The sequence below is a fragment of the Bison bison genome, unplaced genomic scaffold, assembly GCF_000754665.1.
Source record: "Bison bison bison isolate TAMUID 2011002044 unplaced genomic scaffold, Bison_UMD1.0 scf7180017864203, whole genome shotgun sequence".
In the NCBI taxonomy this organism is placed as follows: Eukaryota; Metazoa; Chordata; class Mammalia; order Artiodactyla; family Bovidae; genus Bison; species Bison bison.
In genome coordinates, this window is record NW_011494775.1 from 5,834,980 (window position 1) to 5,848,739 (window position 13,760).

Sequence of the window (13,760 nt, forward strand, 5' to 3'; positions counted from 1 at the left end):
GAAAATTAGCGAAGTGTAAGGAAGAAAAGAAGTATTATCAGCAACTCCACAACCAAAACCCTCCCCCATAAATGGCCACCACTACCATTTAGGTAAATATTCCTATGCAATCCTAATAAATAATTATTTTAAAAACAGAAGCTACATACCCCCAGTAAATTTGTTTCTCAACAAACACACTCTAAAATCTTCAGTGACTGAATAATTCTGTCCAAGTTTTGATAGCGAACCAGATATTTAAAGTAAACATGTACCACTTACCACTCACCAGGATATTCAAAATTTGCACACAGCCTATATGGAATCCCCATGTATGGCAGAAAGCCTATCTTTCATCCAAGCAGGTCAAGTTCTCTTGTTTTACAGCTTTCATTTTTGAACCTTTGTATGCCAGGCAGTGCACTAAGCATTATACATTTGCTTCTCCCAAACACTGTGAGAAAAGAACTATTACTGACCCTACTTTGTAAATGAAGAACTGAATAAAGTCATTATGTGCCTAGAAACATAACTAATATTAGAGTCCAGCATTCAAAATCAGGACTATCAAACTCCAAATCCTATCCATAAACATACTGTTGTATTGCTTACCAAACCCTCTAGATTTATTCCTACTTCAACAGTGGAAACAGTGGCTGACTTTATTTTTGGGGGCTCCAAAATCACTGCAGATGGTGACTGCAGCCATGAAATTAAAAGACACTTACTCCTTGGAAGGAAAGTTATGACCAACCTAGATAGTATATTCAAAAGCAGAGACATTACTCTGCCAACAAAGGTCCGTCTAGTCAAGGCTATGGTTTTTCCTGTGGTCATGTATGGATGTGAGAGTTGGACTGTGAAGAAGGCTGAGCGCCGAAGAACTGATGCTTTTGAACTGTGGTGTTGGAGAAGACTCTTGAGAGTCCCTTGGAATGCAAGGAGATCCAACCAGTCCATTCTGAAGATGAGCCCTGGGATTTCTTTGGAAGGACTGATGCTGAGGCTGAAACTCCAGTACTTTGGCCACCTCATGCGAAGAGTTGACTCATTGGAAAAGACTCTGATGCTGGGAGGGATTGGGGGCAGGAGGAGAAGGGGACGACAGAGGATGAGATGGCTGGATGGCATCACTGACTTGATGGACGTGAGTCTGAGTGAACTCCAGGAGTTGGTGATGGACAGGGAGGCCTGGTGTGCTGCGATTCATGGGGTCACAAAGAGTCGGACACGACTGAGCGACTGAACTGAACTGAACTGATACTTTCACTCAGACTGTCCCAATCCTGTCTTCATTATTCTAATCCTATTTGCAAGTCCCACTCCTGCCTTTCCATATCACCCCACCCCCGACTAATGTTCTCTCCATTTAACTTGTACTTAATTAAGGTATGTACTTAATAACTTCACCCATAACTGTACTCTATGCTTATTCTTTTTACTTTTGCTTTCATACTTCCAACTAGACTGATTGCAAGAGCCCTCCACAGCAGGGCTCTTTATCTTCGACTTTCTCTATACTCCACACAAAGCCAACTTAATGCTGCTAAAAACAGTAGTACTCAAGACACTTGCTACTTGACTGATATTACTTTTCCTCCATCCCAAATTACAGGTTGACATCAAAAAGTTAATTTAAATCAAGTTCAAGATATCTCTGTTCTAATCTCTAAGTCCTAGAAAAAATAATCCATTTAAACTAGGTAACAATGTTGTTCTCCTTCCTGGGTATGAGATACCACTGACCACACATTTATGCACATTCTAATAGGATATTATGAACAGCTGCAACCAGCACAGATCCTTAAAAGGTAGCTTCATGTTTATATGTGTGTGTAGAACTGTTCTCAGGATATGAAGACAGCTGTTCCTCTAATTCAACGTTTTAAACAATATAAGAAAATGAGTTTTACAGAGAACCTACAATAGTATTTAGACTATTAAATAAGAGATAATGGCGAAACTGGCATGAAAATGGTTGCATTAATTAGTGTATCCCATGATCACTGTCTTAGCCCTGAGCTAGAAAGTACCCAAAACAGTATCAAACAGAACAACTCATACTTGCAAGATATGCAGTTCCTAAAGAACTAAACTCCTGAGTCAGTAAGATTTGCACATTAAAAGCTACATATCTGATGAGTGCTAAAGGCAAAGTTCCATAGATTTCCTTTTACTATCCTAGTGTAGTCCATTAATAAAGAGAAATAATAAAAAATACAAAAAGGTAATAATAGCAGTATTAACACACACTTAGGGAGTATTCTAAATACTTTATGTAATTTAACTCATAATCCTCACAAACTCCAGTGAAACAGAGAAATCACTTATGTTCCTGGTATGAATTAACCTCTTAAATTTTTGTGAAGTATTCAGGCAATATGCACTGAAATTCTAAGCATATATATCCTTTGTCCAACCACATCTGGAAATCTATCCAACAAAAATAAAAGTATTAACATGCAGACAAATATAAAAGACTACTTGTTGAAGATTATTTCTAATTGCAAAAATTTAGAAACCACCTCAACATTTGAGTAAAGCATGTTCAAGTCATAATATGGACTCATACTTGAGGTGACTTCGTATTTACTGATTCTGAAAGATGTCTAAAACATAACTGAAATAGTTACAAAATATTGTATGATCCTATTTGTTTATACAGGTATATCTGTATATTTACAAATATACATATATATTTATATTTGTATATTTATATTTATATATACTTATATTTGTATAAATCTAGAAAAAGTCATGAAATGATATATATATGTATGCTATGCTAAGTCACTTCAGTCGTTTCCGACTCTGTGCGACCCCACAGACAGCAGCCCACCAGGCTCCCCCGTCCCTGGGATTCTCCAGGCAAGAACACTGGAATGGGCTGCCATTTCCTTCTCCAATGCATGAAAGTGAAAAGTGAAAGTGAAGTCGCTCAATCGTGTCTGACTCTTAGCAACCCCATGGATTGCAGCCTAACAGGCTCCTCCGTCCGTGGGATTTTCCAAGCAAGAGTACTGGAGTGGGGTGCCATTGCCTTCTCCGATATATATGTATATAATAGCAAATAATTAGATAAGAAACAATTTTACTTACTACTTTATTTTGTTGTTGTTGTGGCAAACAAGTATTTTAAGTCAGGAAAAAAGTTATAATATCGGAAATCCAATTTAGAACCTGATGACAAAGTTTCTGTCGACTATGCCCACCAATTCTGTATACAAGCTTTTTAGTTCTTAAGTGAGTCTTTTTTTAAACTACTTTGATAACCTTCACAATTAGATATGGGAAGTCTAAGTAGTTTAAAGCTTTAGTTAACAAATCAACTTTCCTTTTCATTGAACCCAAAAGATCCAAGTCATCTTGCAGCTCTACACAGATCCACAACATGTAAAGACATTTATTCTAGAGAGAAACACTTTTCTTGCACAAATAACCTATCAGAAGTTAATCTGCCAGTTAACCAGAACCTATACTTATTTTCAGCTTTCGCTCTCAAGGGTAGTTATTAATAGACAATTCCATCTCTTCAAATTCCTAATATATTGTTTTATTAGGAACTAAGTCCATGAAAATGATAATATAAACTATTCATACACAGAATGCTTTTCTTAGGTAATTCATCTTTACCCTATAAACTGCATAATGCAGTCCAACTAACGCCTGTGAAGTTTGGCAGTCCGTTAACATTTCAATTCCAAAGCTTTAAGGTTGTACTCTATTGTAATAATCCAACTAAATATAAAAATAGGTTTTCCATCTTATACCAAAGCCTATGGTCATAAAATGTCAACACTCATAATTTAGAACTCCACAGTTTATCTCTAAGCCGCCCACACTTTCCTCCCAGTTCCATACCAGTGGAGAGCAACAGCAACTCCCACATGGACCAAATATTTCAGTAGCCTCCTAAGTATCCTCGGGTGCATCAGGCTTCTCTCGCCCTTCTCAAATAAATCCTCTCTCCATAAAAAAAGCCAATCACATTTTTAAAGTATCAATTGAATCACCTCCCACAGCACCTAGATAAAAATCTATGATTTGCTCCACCCTGCCTCTCTCTAGATTCAGTTCAACATTCCTTCAAATGGCCATAATCCCCTCAGTAGTGTCAAGTGTGCCAAGTTCAGGTCTTCCTCACTTGCTATTTCTTTTGCCTCAACAACTCTTGCTCACTCCCACCATAGATCTCCATGGTAAAACCCTATTCATCCTCCAGGTTACATCTTAAATGGCACTTTTTTAAGAATGCTTTCCATCACCACCTCATATCCACTTAAATTAGGTCCCCCATCACTGTTTTCCATACTTTCCCATCAGCGTCCTTACCACAGTCATTATACATTTAACATTTGGTTTTGCCCACTAGCCACGTGTCCATGATGGAAGGATCTTATTTGCTGAGAAAGGTAAAATTCAACTAGCGCCTCAAAAATGGAAATCAAATCCTGTCGTACCCACATATTGAAAAGTTACGTCTACTGCCATACCACTCTGAACGCTCCCGATCTCATCTGAAATGCGTTACTTTCATCACAACCAATCCTCCATTTCATTCCACTCTCACACTCAAGCAAATCTACATCAGTCCCTGTGTATCTTTGAGGTTTAAATCCATGCTTTGGTAATCACTACTTTAAAAAAAAAAAAAAAAAACCCAACCTTTCTGCCCCCATGTTCTACTTAACCAAAGACTCCAAGACAGAAATCCAAGCTAATCATAGTTCAAAAATTACTTGAATGTATGGCATCTAAGTTTCCAAGAGATATAAGGAAAATATGTAAGAAAAACTATTTTTAAACATTCTTTGTCACAATTACATGGTCTATCTATCCTTTTCTGAAACAACTCTTTCAGTTCCAAATAATGAGATTCACAGTAATACTTTTACAGTTCCTATTTGTTTAAAGGAGAAAGAGGGCTCATCTTTAAGAGGCTAAAAAGAAACGTCAGGAACACTTCATTCTAATACTTTATATTCTTACCTTTGGAGCTAAATAAAATATGCTCACTTCTAGGTGGGAAAAAGACCAAAAAGTTACATGATTAACTCAGTGCTCTAGTCCTTTTAACTTCTTGAGGAAAACTATCTCTACAGATGAAGCACAACAGGATCCAGAAAGACAGTAACAAATAGGAAATTAATGCTTAAATACTTAAAAAACTTCAGTGTACAATACACTTGCCTGGAAATACAAATTAGACGCACTATTACAAACTATGAAGATGGGAGGGTGGGGGATTGGGTTGTGGCTGTTAATGAGTGCAGGGTTTCTCTTGTGGGGTAAAGAAAATATTAAAATTGTGTTGATAATTGCACAATTGTAACTACACTAAAAACAAATTGTACACTTTGAAAGAGTTAACTGTATGGTATGTGAATTATCTCTCATTAATGCTGTTAAAAACTACAAAATTGAGAAAGGAACATCAAACTGAGATTTTGAATCTGGGATGGGTTTTCGGGCAAGCACCTGGGTTAGTCTAAAATAAGAGGTAGAAATCTGCTAAGTTTAAGGAAAATGTTGTCAGCCCCCTGGGTAGCAAAGATCAGTCTGGCAAACGGAGCAATCCAGTTGGCCAGAAACCTATCGCTGAAGAAACGTAACAAAAGTCAGGGTGAAAAAGGAGCCTTAGAACAGAGGCCCTTAATGAGACACAATGAGAACCAAACAAATAATATGAAACTTCTTAAAAGATTTTGTCCAAAAGGAAGACAATGATTGAAAGGTATCTCTATACAAGTAGATTCTTTCTTACCCTATCCAAGGAAAAACGTGGGTGAGTCATGATTTTTTTTAGTGCTGTGTCTTTACTGGTCCCATAACTTACTATATAGGTTCTTTTAAAAGTCAAAGTGAGCCCCTGAGTCATTCATTAACAATTGGGGCCAACACCCTGGCTGGAATGTATATTACCGTAAAAGTGGAACGCTGTTGGGGTGGATGCGCACAGGATAGCAGAAAATGACCCAACACAGTTCAATATACTGAAGCGACGTGAAAAACCAAAGTGAATGCAAAGGTATCCAAAAGGCATCGATTTTATTGTATCTTTTTCAGAATCTGTCCGTGCCAATCCAATCTTGAGATCTCCGGCGCTCCGACTCCCTCTCTTCCGGGCGCCACCCCACCCCCACTCACGTGGGACTCTGGCCGCTGCATGGTCTTACCGCCTGCCGGCAGATGCCAGAAGCGGTTCAATTAAACTTTTATTAAGCGCTTGCTGTGTGCAAAGCCCCAAACTCTGTGCTGGCCTGAAGAAACGTTAGTACACCCCACGCCTACAATGTGCCTTCTAAAAGAGGGTCTCGGTCCATCCCACATCCCAGGCCTGCCTTCCCTCCAGTTCCTACCCATGGCCTCCACTAGTCCAAGGAACCACTCACAGCCCTTGTTCGGCCAGCCGGTCACAGTAAAAAGGCGTCGTCCTTAGCGCAGACCCACAAGAAGGGTCGCAGCCCCTAATGACCTAAAACCCAATGGGGTTCCCCTACCTACCGGAGCCTCGGCTCGGAACGGAGGTGACTGCCCGGTCCGCGTTCCCCAAACCGCGAGGGTCACAGCTCGGACAAGCGCTACCTCCCCACCCCCAGTGCACGCGGCTAGCCTGGCCCACACTCACGGCGTGCAGCGGTCGCTGTACTCATTAGCGATCGTTTCGATGCCGCCGGCGCGGGCGACAGCGACGTAGCAGCTCTGGAACCCCAGGTCTATGCCCACCACCGACATGGCGCCGGCTACAGCTCAGGCTCCAGCCCAGGTCCGGCCGGCAAGACAAGACACGGACCCCGGCGGGGCTGGCGCGCAGAAAGCTGGCCGCGTGGGACAGGGGGACCTGGGATAGTGGGGGACGTGCGAAGATCCACGCGAGCACCTAGGGTCTTGGAAAGAGGGCCGCGCTGAGGGCACTGCTCAGGCCGGCTCCGGCTCAGCGGCCGCAGAGTGGGCGCCGGTAGCGGGGGCGGAGAAGATCTCGAAAGATCTCGTTGCGACGAGAGTAAAGCTGCAGCGCGAGAACTGCGAGGGAATGTTCTCGCGAGACCCAGTCTCAGCAGCCTTTCTTCCTGAGGCTCCGCCCCCCAGTTACGTACAAGAGTGCGTCAAGCCCAGGCCCGAGAACCAGAGGAGCGACGGGGAAGCTGAAAGATAGTTGGGAGGCGGAGCTAGTCACTAAGCCTGCGCACAGAACCCTCCGAAGCACTCCCTTTAGCGTTAAAGAGCCGTGGAGCACCTCCCTTCCAGTAGAAAGTAGGAGGGAGAGCAGGTTTGAGGCAAAATACTGAGGAAGTGCTTCTGGCCTACTTCCGTCTTTTTTCTTTATCTCAAAGGAAGTTCCGGTTGTGACACCTCCTACGCCCCACCTTGTGTAGGGAAGTGGGATCGCAAACTGATTTTCAAAGTCCAGAGGGACTTCTCATCTGCTTTGCTTGGGGAAGGTTACTGGGCAAAAGAGAAGGCCTCCTTTGAAACGCGACCCTCAGCAGAGTGTTCGATCGAGCTCTGTCAAAGACAGTGCCCTCCGCACCGGAGGCCGGGACTCCACCTTTTTTTTTGTTCGTCAGCCTTGTCACACCCTTTTCTGAACCACTCTTGCTCTTAGGTCAGATTGAGGAGCCTACGGCACATAAGACTTTCAGCCCCCAACCTATTCTAAGCACAAGTCTTGAACTCGATGCCTGACACACAGAAATAGATGACATGCTCCTGGTAAGTGGCAGGATGAAATTTGAAGGTAGCAAATCTTCAGGGCCCCTTACTTGCTTGGGCATCTGGAAGAGAGAAGCTTCTGAAAGTGGCTTCCAGGTGTGGAAGGGAAGCCAGCTGGCAATCAGGAAGCAATTCTAAGTATTGAGCATTTCTGATGAATTGCTGAAAGATACCTCAGAAAATCAGGAGTCTGAATCTCCATGTCTCCACTAATTTGATGTGATGTCTTGTTACAAGTCGGACACGACTGAGTGACTAAGCACAGCACCTTGTTATAAGTATTTACTCTGATTTTTTTAAGGGCCGCTGACACTGAATAAGCTGAAGTCCCCTAAAACTCAAATCCAACTGGTCACAAGAGTAGCTAAAAGAGTAAATGGAGTCCCAGTGACTGGTAGCAAGTTTGAGCCACTCATAATTGGGAGGGGGGAGGCAGAGGAAGCTTTTTGTGTTTGAATTTTTCTTATTTTGCCATAAAATATGAATTTTATTTCATACCTGCTACCTAAGAAAGCCCCTCAGTCTCTAAGAGCAATGCCTAAATCTCATGTTGTATGCCTTTAAACTCGTTAGCTACTACATGTGGTGGTTTAGCCCTTAAGATGTAGCCTACTGTTTACGACCCCATGGACTGTAGCCCACCAGGCTTCTCTGTCCATGGAATTTCCCAGGAAGAATACTGGAGTAGGTTGCCATTTTCTTCTCCAGGGGGTCTTCCCAACTCAGGAATGGAACCTGGGTCTCCTACATTGCAGGTGAATTCATTACCAACTGAGTCAGGAGAGAATCACCACATGGTTCTCACATTTTGGCTGAATCATACCTGATTTTGTCTTCAAAAACAAATACAGAGTGTGCCCTTAGGCTATAATAAGAGGTGTAGAGACAGAAAGAAAGAACCTTTCAAAAAGAGGGCAAGGACAGATGCTATACACCCCTATTCACAGTGTTACCACAACACCCAAAGTTGGGAATAACCAAATGTCCCCTGATGCATGAATTTTTTTTAGCACGTGATATATACCCTGCTTATTTAATTTATATGCAGAGTACATCATATGAAATGCCAGGTTGGATGAAGCACAAGCTGGAATCAAGATTGCTAGTAGAAATAGCAATAACGTCAGATATGCAGATAACACCTCCCTTATGGCAGAAAATGAAGAGGAACTAAACAGCCTCTTGACGAATGTGAAAGAGGAGAGTGAAAAAGCTGGCTTAGAACTCAACATTAAAAAATGAAGACCATGGCATCTGGTCCCATCACTTCATGCCAAACAGATGGGAAACAACGGAAACAGTAAGAAACTTTATTTTCTTGGACTCCAAAGTCACTGTGGATTGTGACTGCAGCCATGAAATTAAAAGACTTAGAAACTTGCTCCTTGGAGGAAAAGCTATAACAAACCTAGACAGCATATTAAAAAGCAGAGACATTACTTTGCCAGCAAAGATCCATATAGTCAAAGCTATGGTTTTTCCAGTAGTCATGTATGGATGTGAGATTTGACCATAAAGAAGCCTGAGTGCCGAAGGATTGATTTTTTTCAACTGTGGTCTTGGCGAAGACTCTTGAGGGTCCTTTGGATAGCAAGGACAGATCAGTCAATCCTAAAGGAAATCAATCCTGAATATTCATTGGAAGGACTGATGCTGAAGCTCCAATACTTTGGCCACCAATGTGAAGAGCCAACTTATTAGAAAAGACCCTGATGCTGGGAAAGATTGAAGGCAGGAGGAGAAGGGGATGACCGAACAAGATGGTTGGATTGCATCACTGATTCAATGAGTTTGAATAAGCTCCAGGAGACTGTGAAGGACAGGGAGGCCTGGCATGCTGCAGTCCATGGAGTCGCAGAGTCAAGACACGATTAAGTGACGGAACAACAAACTCCCCTATGATGCAATATTACGCAGACTAAAAGGAACAAAATCCTAACACACTGCAACATGAATGAGCCTTAAAAACACCACGCTAAGTCAAAGAAGCTAAACATACAAAAAACAAATATTGACTACGTTTACACCAGGCGCTTAGACTAGGCAAATTCATAGAGATAGAAAATAGAATACTGGGGGAAAAAACTTTTTAAAAAAATGGGATAGTGGTCACTAGGGGCTGACTGGTACAGGAGATGCAGGTTTGATTCCTGAGTTAGGAAGATGCCTTGAGGAAGGAATGGCAATCCATTCCAGTATTATTGCCTGGAAAATCCCATGGATGGAGGACCCTGGCAGGCTATAGTCCATGGGGTTGCAAAGAGTCGGAGGAGACTGAGCACACATGCACACACACATGCGCGTGCAAAGGGCTGGCTGGTAGTTGGGGTTAGAGAGTTATTGTTTAATGGGTACAGTTTCAGTCTGGGATAATGAAAAAGTTCTGAGTGGATAGCAGTGATAGTTGCACAACAGTGTGAACATACATAATGCCACTGATTTGTGCTCTTTAAAATGGTTATAATGGGGCTTCCCTGATGATCCAGTGGTTGAAAATCCACCTGTCAGTGCAGGGGGCCCGTGTTCAATCCTTGTATGCCATGGAGCAACTAATCCCATGCATCCCAACTACTCCAGAGCCCACACTCTGGAGCCTGCAAGCCATAATTACTGAAGCCCTTGAACCTAGAGCCAAGGCTCTACAGTAAGAGAAGCCACCACAATGAAAAGCCCACATATAGCAATGAAGACCCAGTGAAGCCAAAAATAATTAAATAAAAATAAATGAATCTTTTAAATGGTTAACATGGTAAGTTTTCTTATGTATATTTTGTTGCACTTAACTATCCTTCCTCTATCTCCTATTTTTTTCCCACCTAGATGGATATAAATAACACCAAAGATATTATTGACCTTACTTATTACAGAGTCCTGTCTCCATCTGTCTACTCTGGGTTATTAAGCACTGGACAAACATAAACCAGTCTGTAAGCAGACTGGGTGGGGGAGGGGGGCAGTTCATGGAGAAAGAGAACCAGGCATGGCTTTCTTGATCTAAGAGAAGCCATTTTTGGCGGAAGACTTTTTTTTTGACCTATGCCTGGGCACAATGCTTTTGACTATGTGGATCACAATAAACTGGAAAATTCTGAAAGAGATGGGAATACCAGACCACCTGATCTGCCTCTTGAGAAACCTGTATGCAGGTCAGGAAGCAACAGTTAGAACTGGACATGGAACAACAGACTGGTTCCAAATAGGAAAAGGAGTACATCAAGGCTGTATATTGTCACCCTGCTTATTTAACTTATATGCAGAGTACATCATGAGAAACACTGAGCTGGAAGAAGCACAAGCTGGAATCAAGATTGCCAGGAGAAATATCAATAACCTCAGATATTCAGATGACACCACCCTTATGACAGAAAGTGAAGAAGAACTAAAAAGCCTCTTGATGAAAGTGAAAGAGGAAAAGTTGGCTTAAAGCTCAACATTCAGAAAATGAAGATCATGGCATCTGGTCCCATCACTTCATGGGAAATCGATGGGAAAACAGTGGAAACGGTGTCAGACTTTATTTTGGGGGGCTCCAAAATCACTGTAGATGGTGATTGCAGCCATGAAATTAAAAGACGCTTACTTCTTGGAAGGAAAGTTATGACCAACCTAGATAGCATATTAAAAAGCAGAGACATTACTTTGTCAACAAAGGTCCGTCTAGTCAAGGCTATGGTTTTTCCAGTGGTCATGTATGGATGTGAGAGTTGGACTGAGAAGAAAGCTGAGCGCTGAAGAATTGATGCTTTTGAACTGTGGTGTTGGAGAAGACTCTTGAGAGTCCCTTGGACTGCAAGGAGATCCAACCAGTCCATTCTAAAGGAGATCAGTCCTGGGTGTTCATTGGAGGGACTGATGCTGAAGCTGAAACTCCAGTACTTTGGCCATCTGATGCGAAGAGCTGACTCATTGGAAAAGACTCTGGTGCTGGGAAAGATTGAGGGCAGGAGGAAAGGGGGACGACAGAGGATGAGATGGTTGAATGGCATCATCGACTCGATGGACTTGGGTTCAGGTGGACTCCGGAGTTGGTGATGGACAGGGAGGCCTGGCGTGCTGCGATTCATGGGGTCGCAAAGAGTCGGACACGACTGAGCGACTGAACTGAACTTGCCCTGTTCAAACAGGTCTCAGTAATTAACAATCATTATCATAAGGAAAATGAGGGAATGTGGGAATAAAGGAAAACTAGTCAAGAAACAAAAGTTCAGCCATAAAAAAGAGTCCTGGTCCCTTCTCAAAGGATATACATAATCTGATACACATCTTTTGAGTTCTATGGGAACTAAGGCCCCCGCCCAGGTGGAGGATGGAATGATGACGTTTCTTTTCTGACCCTTGTGGCTTCACTCACAATGTGTCTCAATTCTGTGTTGAGAATTCTCAGCTAGAACCCCTTCATGAATATGCATACACCACACAAGGCCTTTCATGGATATGCATGTACCCTTCCTTAGCTTAAAACTTCCCCAATTTTGCTGTTCAGGGAGACACTGTTTTAGAAAATATCCCCAGTGTTCTCTGTTCTAACTGCATGTAATAAATCCTTTTTTCTCCCCATCTTTGGCTTGGTTGTGATTTTTAGCTCAACATCCACCAAAAGTAGAACCTAGTTTGCGGTTAACAAGCCTACCCTAGGGTGAAGTGCCTAAACTACCTAAAAGATCACTATGTCTGAGTTGTGGCCTCCCTGTCTTTTATCTTGTGGGAGGCCTGGACAGCCTTTAGCTAAACTGGCAGAAACACATCCCTGATCTGTCTCAAACTTCATATCTACCTGTCTCATTTGCCTTGGCACAGCTTTTAGTTTAAAATACCATTAATACTATCAATCCTTTTAACAATTTGTCCTTCTCAAAATAAAGTATAGCTAACATCCATCACACAAAGTACTCAACCTGCTAAAAATAGTTTCCCTGATCATCAAACTTAAAGCTCAAGAGGCTATTCTGGGATATTTAAATAAATGAAGTCAGAAAGAAAGTTACTTAAGAATTTCAAAGAATAAAGGGACAAGTTGCCAAGAATCAATTGTAAAGCAGTAAAGTTGCCAGAATGTTTAATGTTAAAGATACCTTAGGTGTAGCACAAGTTCTTTTCATTTAGCAGAGCATTTTGAGTATTTTAGAAGGAACCTGTTAAATGCCTTTCTCTGACACAATAATTGAATATAGACTTCCCTGGTGGTCCAGTGGTTAAGAATCTGTCTGCCATTGCAGGGGACATAGGTTCGATCCCTGGTCCAGGAAGATTCCACATACCACCAGGCAACTAAGTCTGTGGGCCGAAGAGCCCATGCTCCACAAGAGAAGCCACTACAATGAGAAGCCCACACACTGCACCTAGAGAGTAGCTCCCACTTGCCACAACTAGAGAAAGTCTACACACAGTAATGAAGACTCAGTGCAGCCATAAATAAATATTTTTTAAAAAAAATTTTAATAAATATATTTTGTTCTAAGCAGTTAAGTGTTTGTTTATTTTAAATATACAGTGTTCATAGCCTGCTCACCATAAGACAAAATTCAGTTGGAAATTCATAGTCTTCCCTACCAGGTGTCCAGTGGAGTCCTGTCCTACATTCTGTAGTGGCTTCTGGAATTATCTGTTTCACAAGTAAGCTGCAAGCTCAGATAATGGTGGTTTCTGACTTCCTGGTATCACAGTGAGTAGACCAGGTCCCTTCATTAAATTGATGCTGAGCAGGGCCCAGAGGGACTCCTGGACATGAAGGCCTTTTTGTCCTCCATTTCTTGTCAGCAAGACTCAACCCTCCGTGACCTTCTCTGAGTTCCAAAGGGCAAAACACTTAATGATTAAAGGAGAAGCAGAAGCAAAACCACATGAGGCAAAACTAAAGGGACCAGAGAGACTCACCAAGATAAGGGGATGAGACCACCTGAGACCCCCCATCTTTTCAGCCACCCCATCCTTTTGAAACTCTGCATAAGAAAGGATGAAAAACTGTTACTGCCTTGATCCTTATCGCATACCCCATCTAACTATATACATAAAACCTCTCCCCCAACCTACCAGGGAGTGAAGGCTAGGGGCGGGGGCAGCAGGCGGGG

General features: G+C 42.2%; 1 protein-coding gene across 1 annotated transcript in view; it reads right to left on the reverse strand.

Moving 5' to 3' along the window:
- HSPA4 (heat shock 70kDa protein 4) overlaps positions 1-6,963 on the reverse strand; it is a 54,689-nt gene extending 47,726 nt beyond the window's left edge. Inside the window, exon 1 of the mRNA XM_010844524.1 lies at positions 6,608-6,963. Coding sequence (XP_010842826.1) covers positions 6,608-6,714 — 107 coding nt within the window. The 5' untranslated portion in view covers positions 6,715-6,963. The remainder of the gene's footprint in view (positions 1-6,607) is intronic.
- Between the last annotated feature and the right edge of the window lie 6,797 nt (positions 6,964-13,760).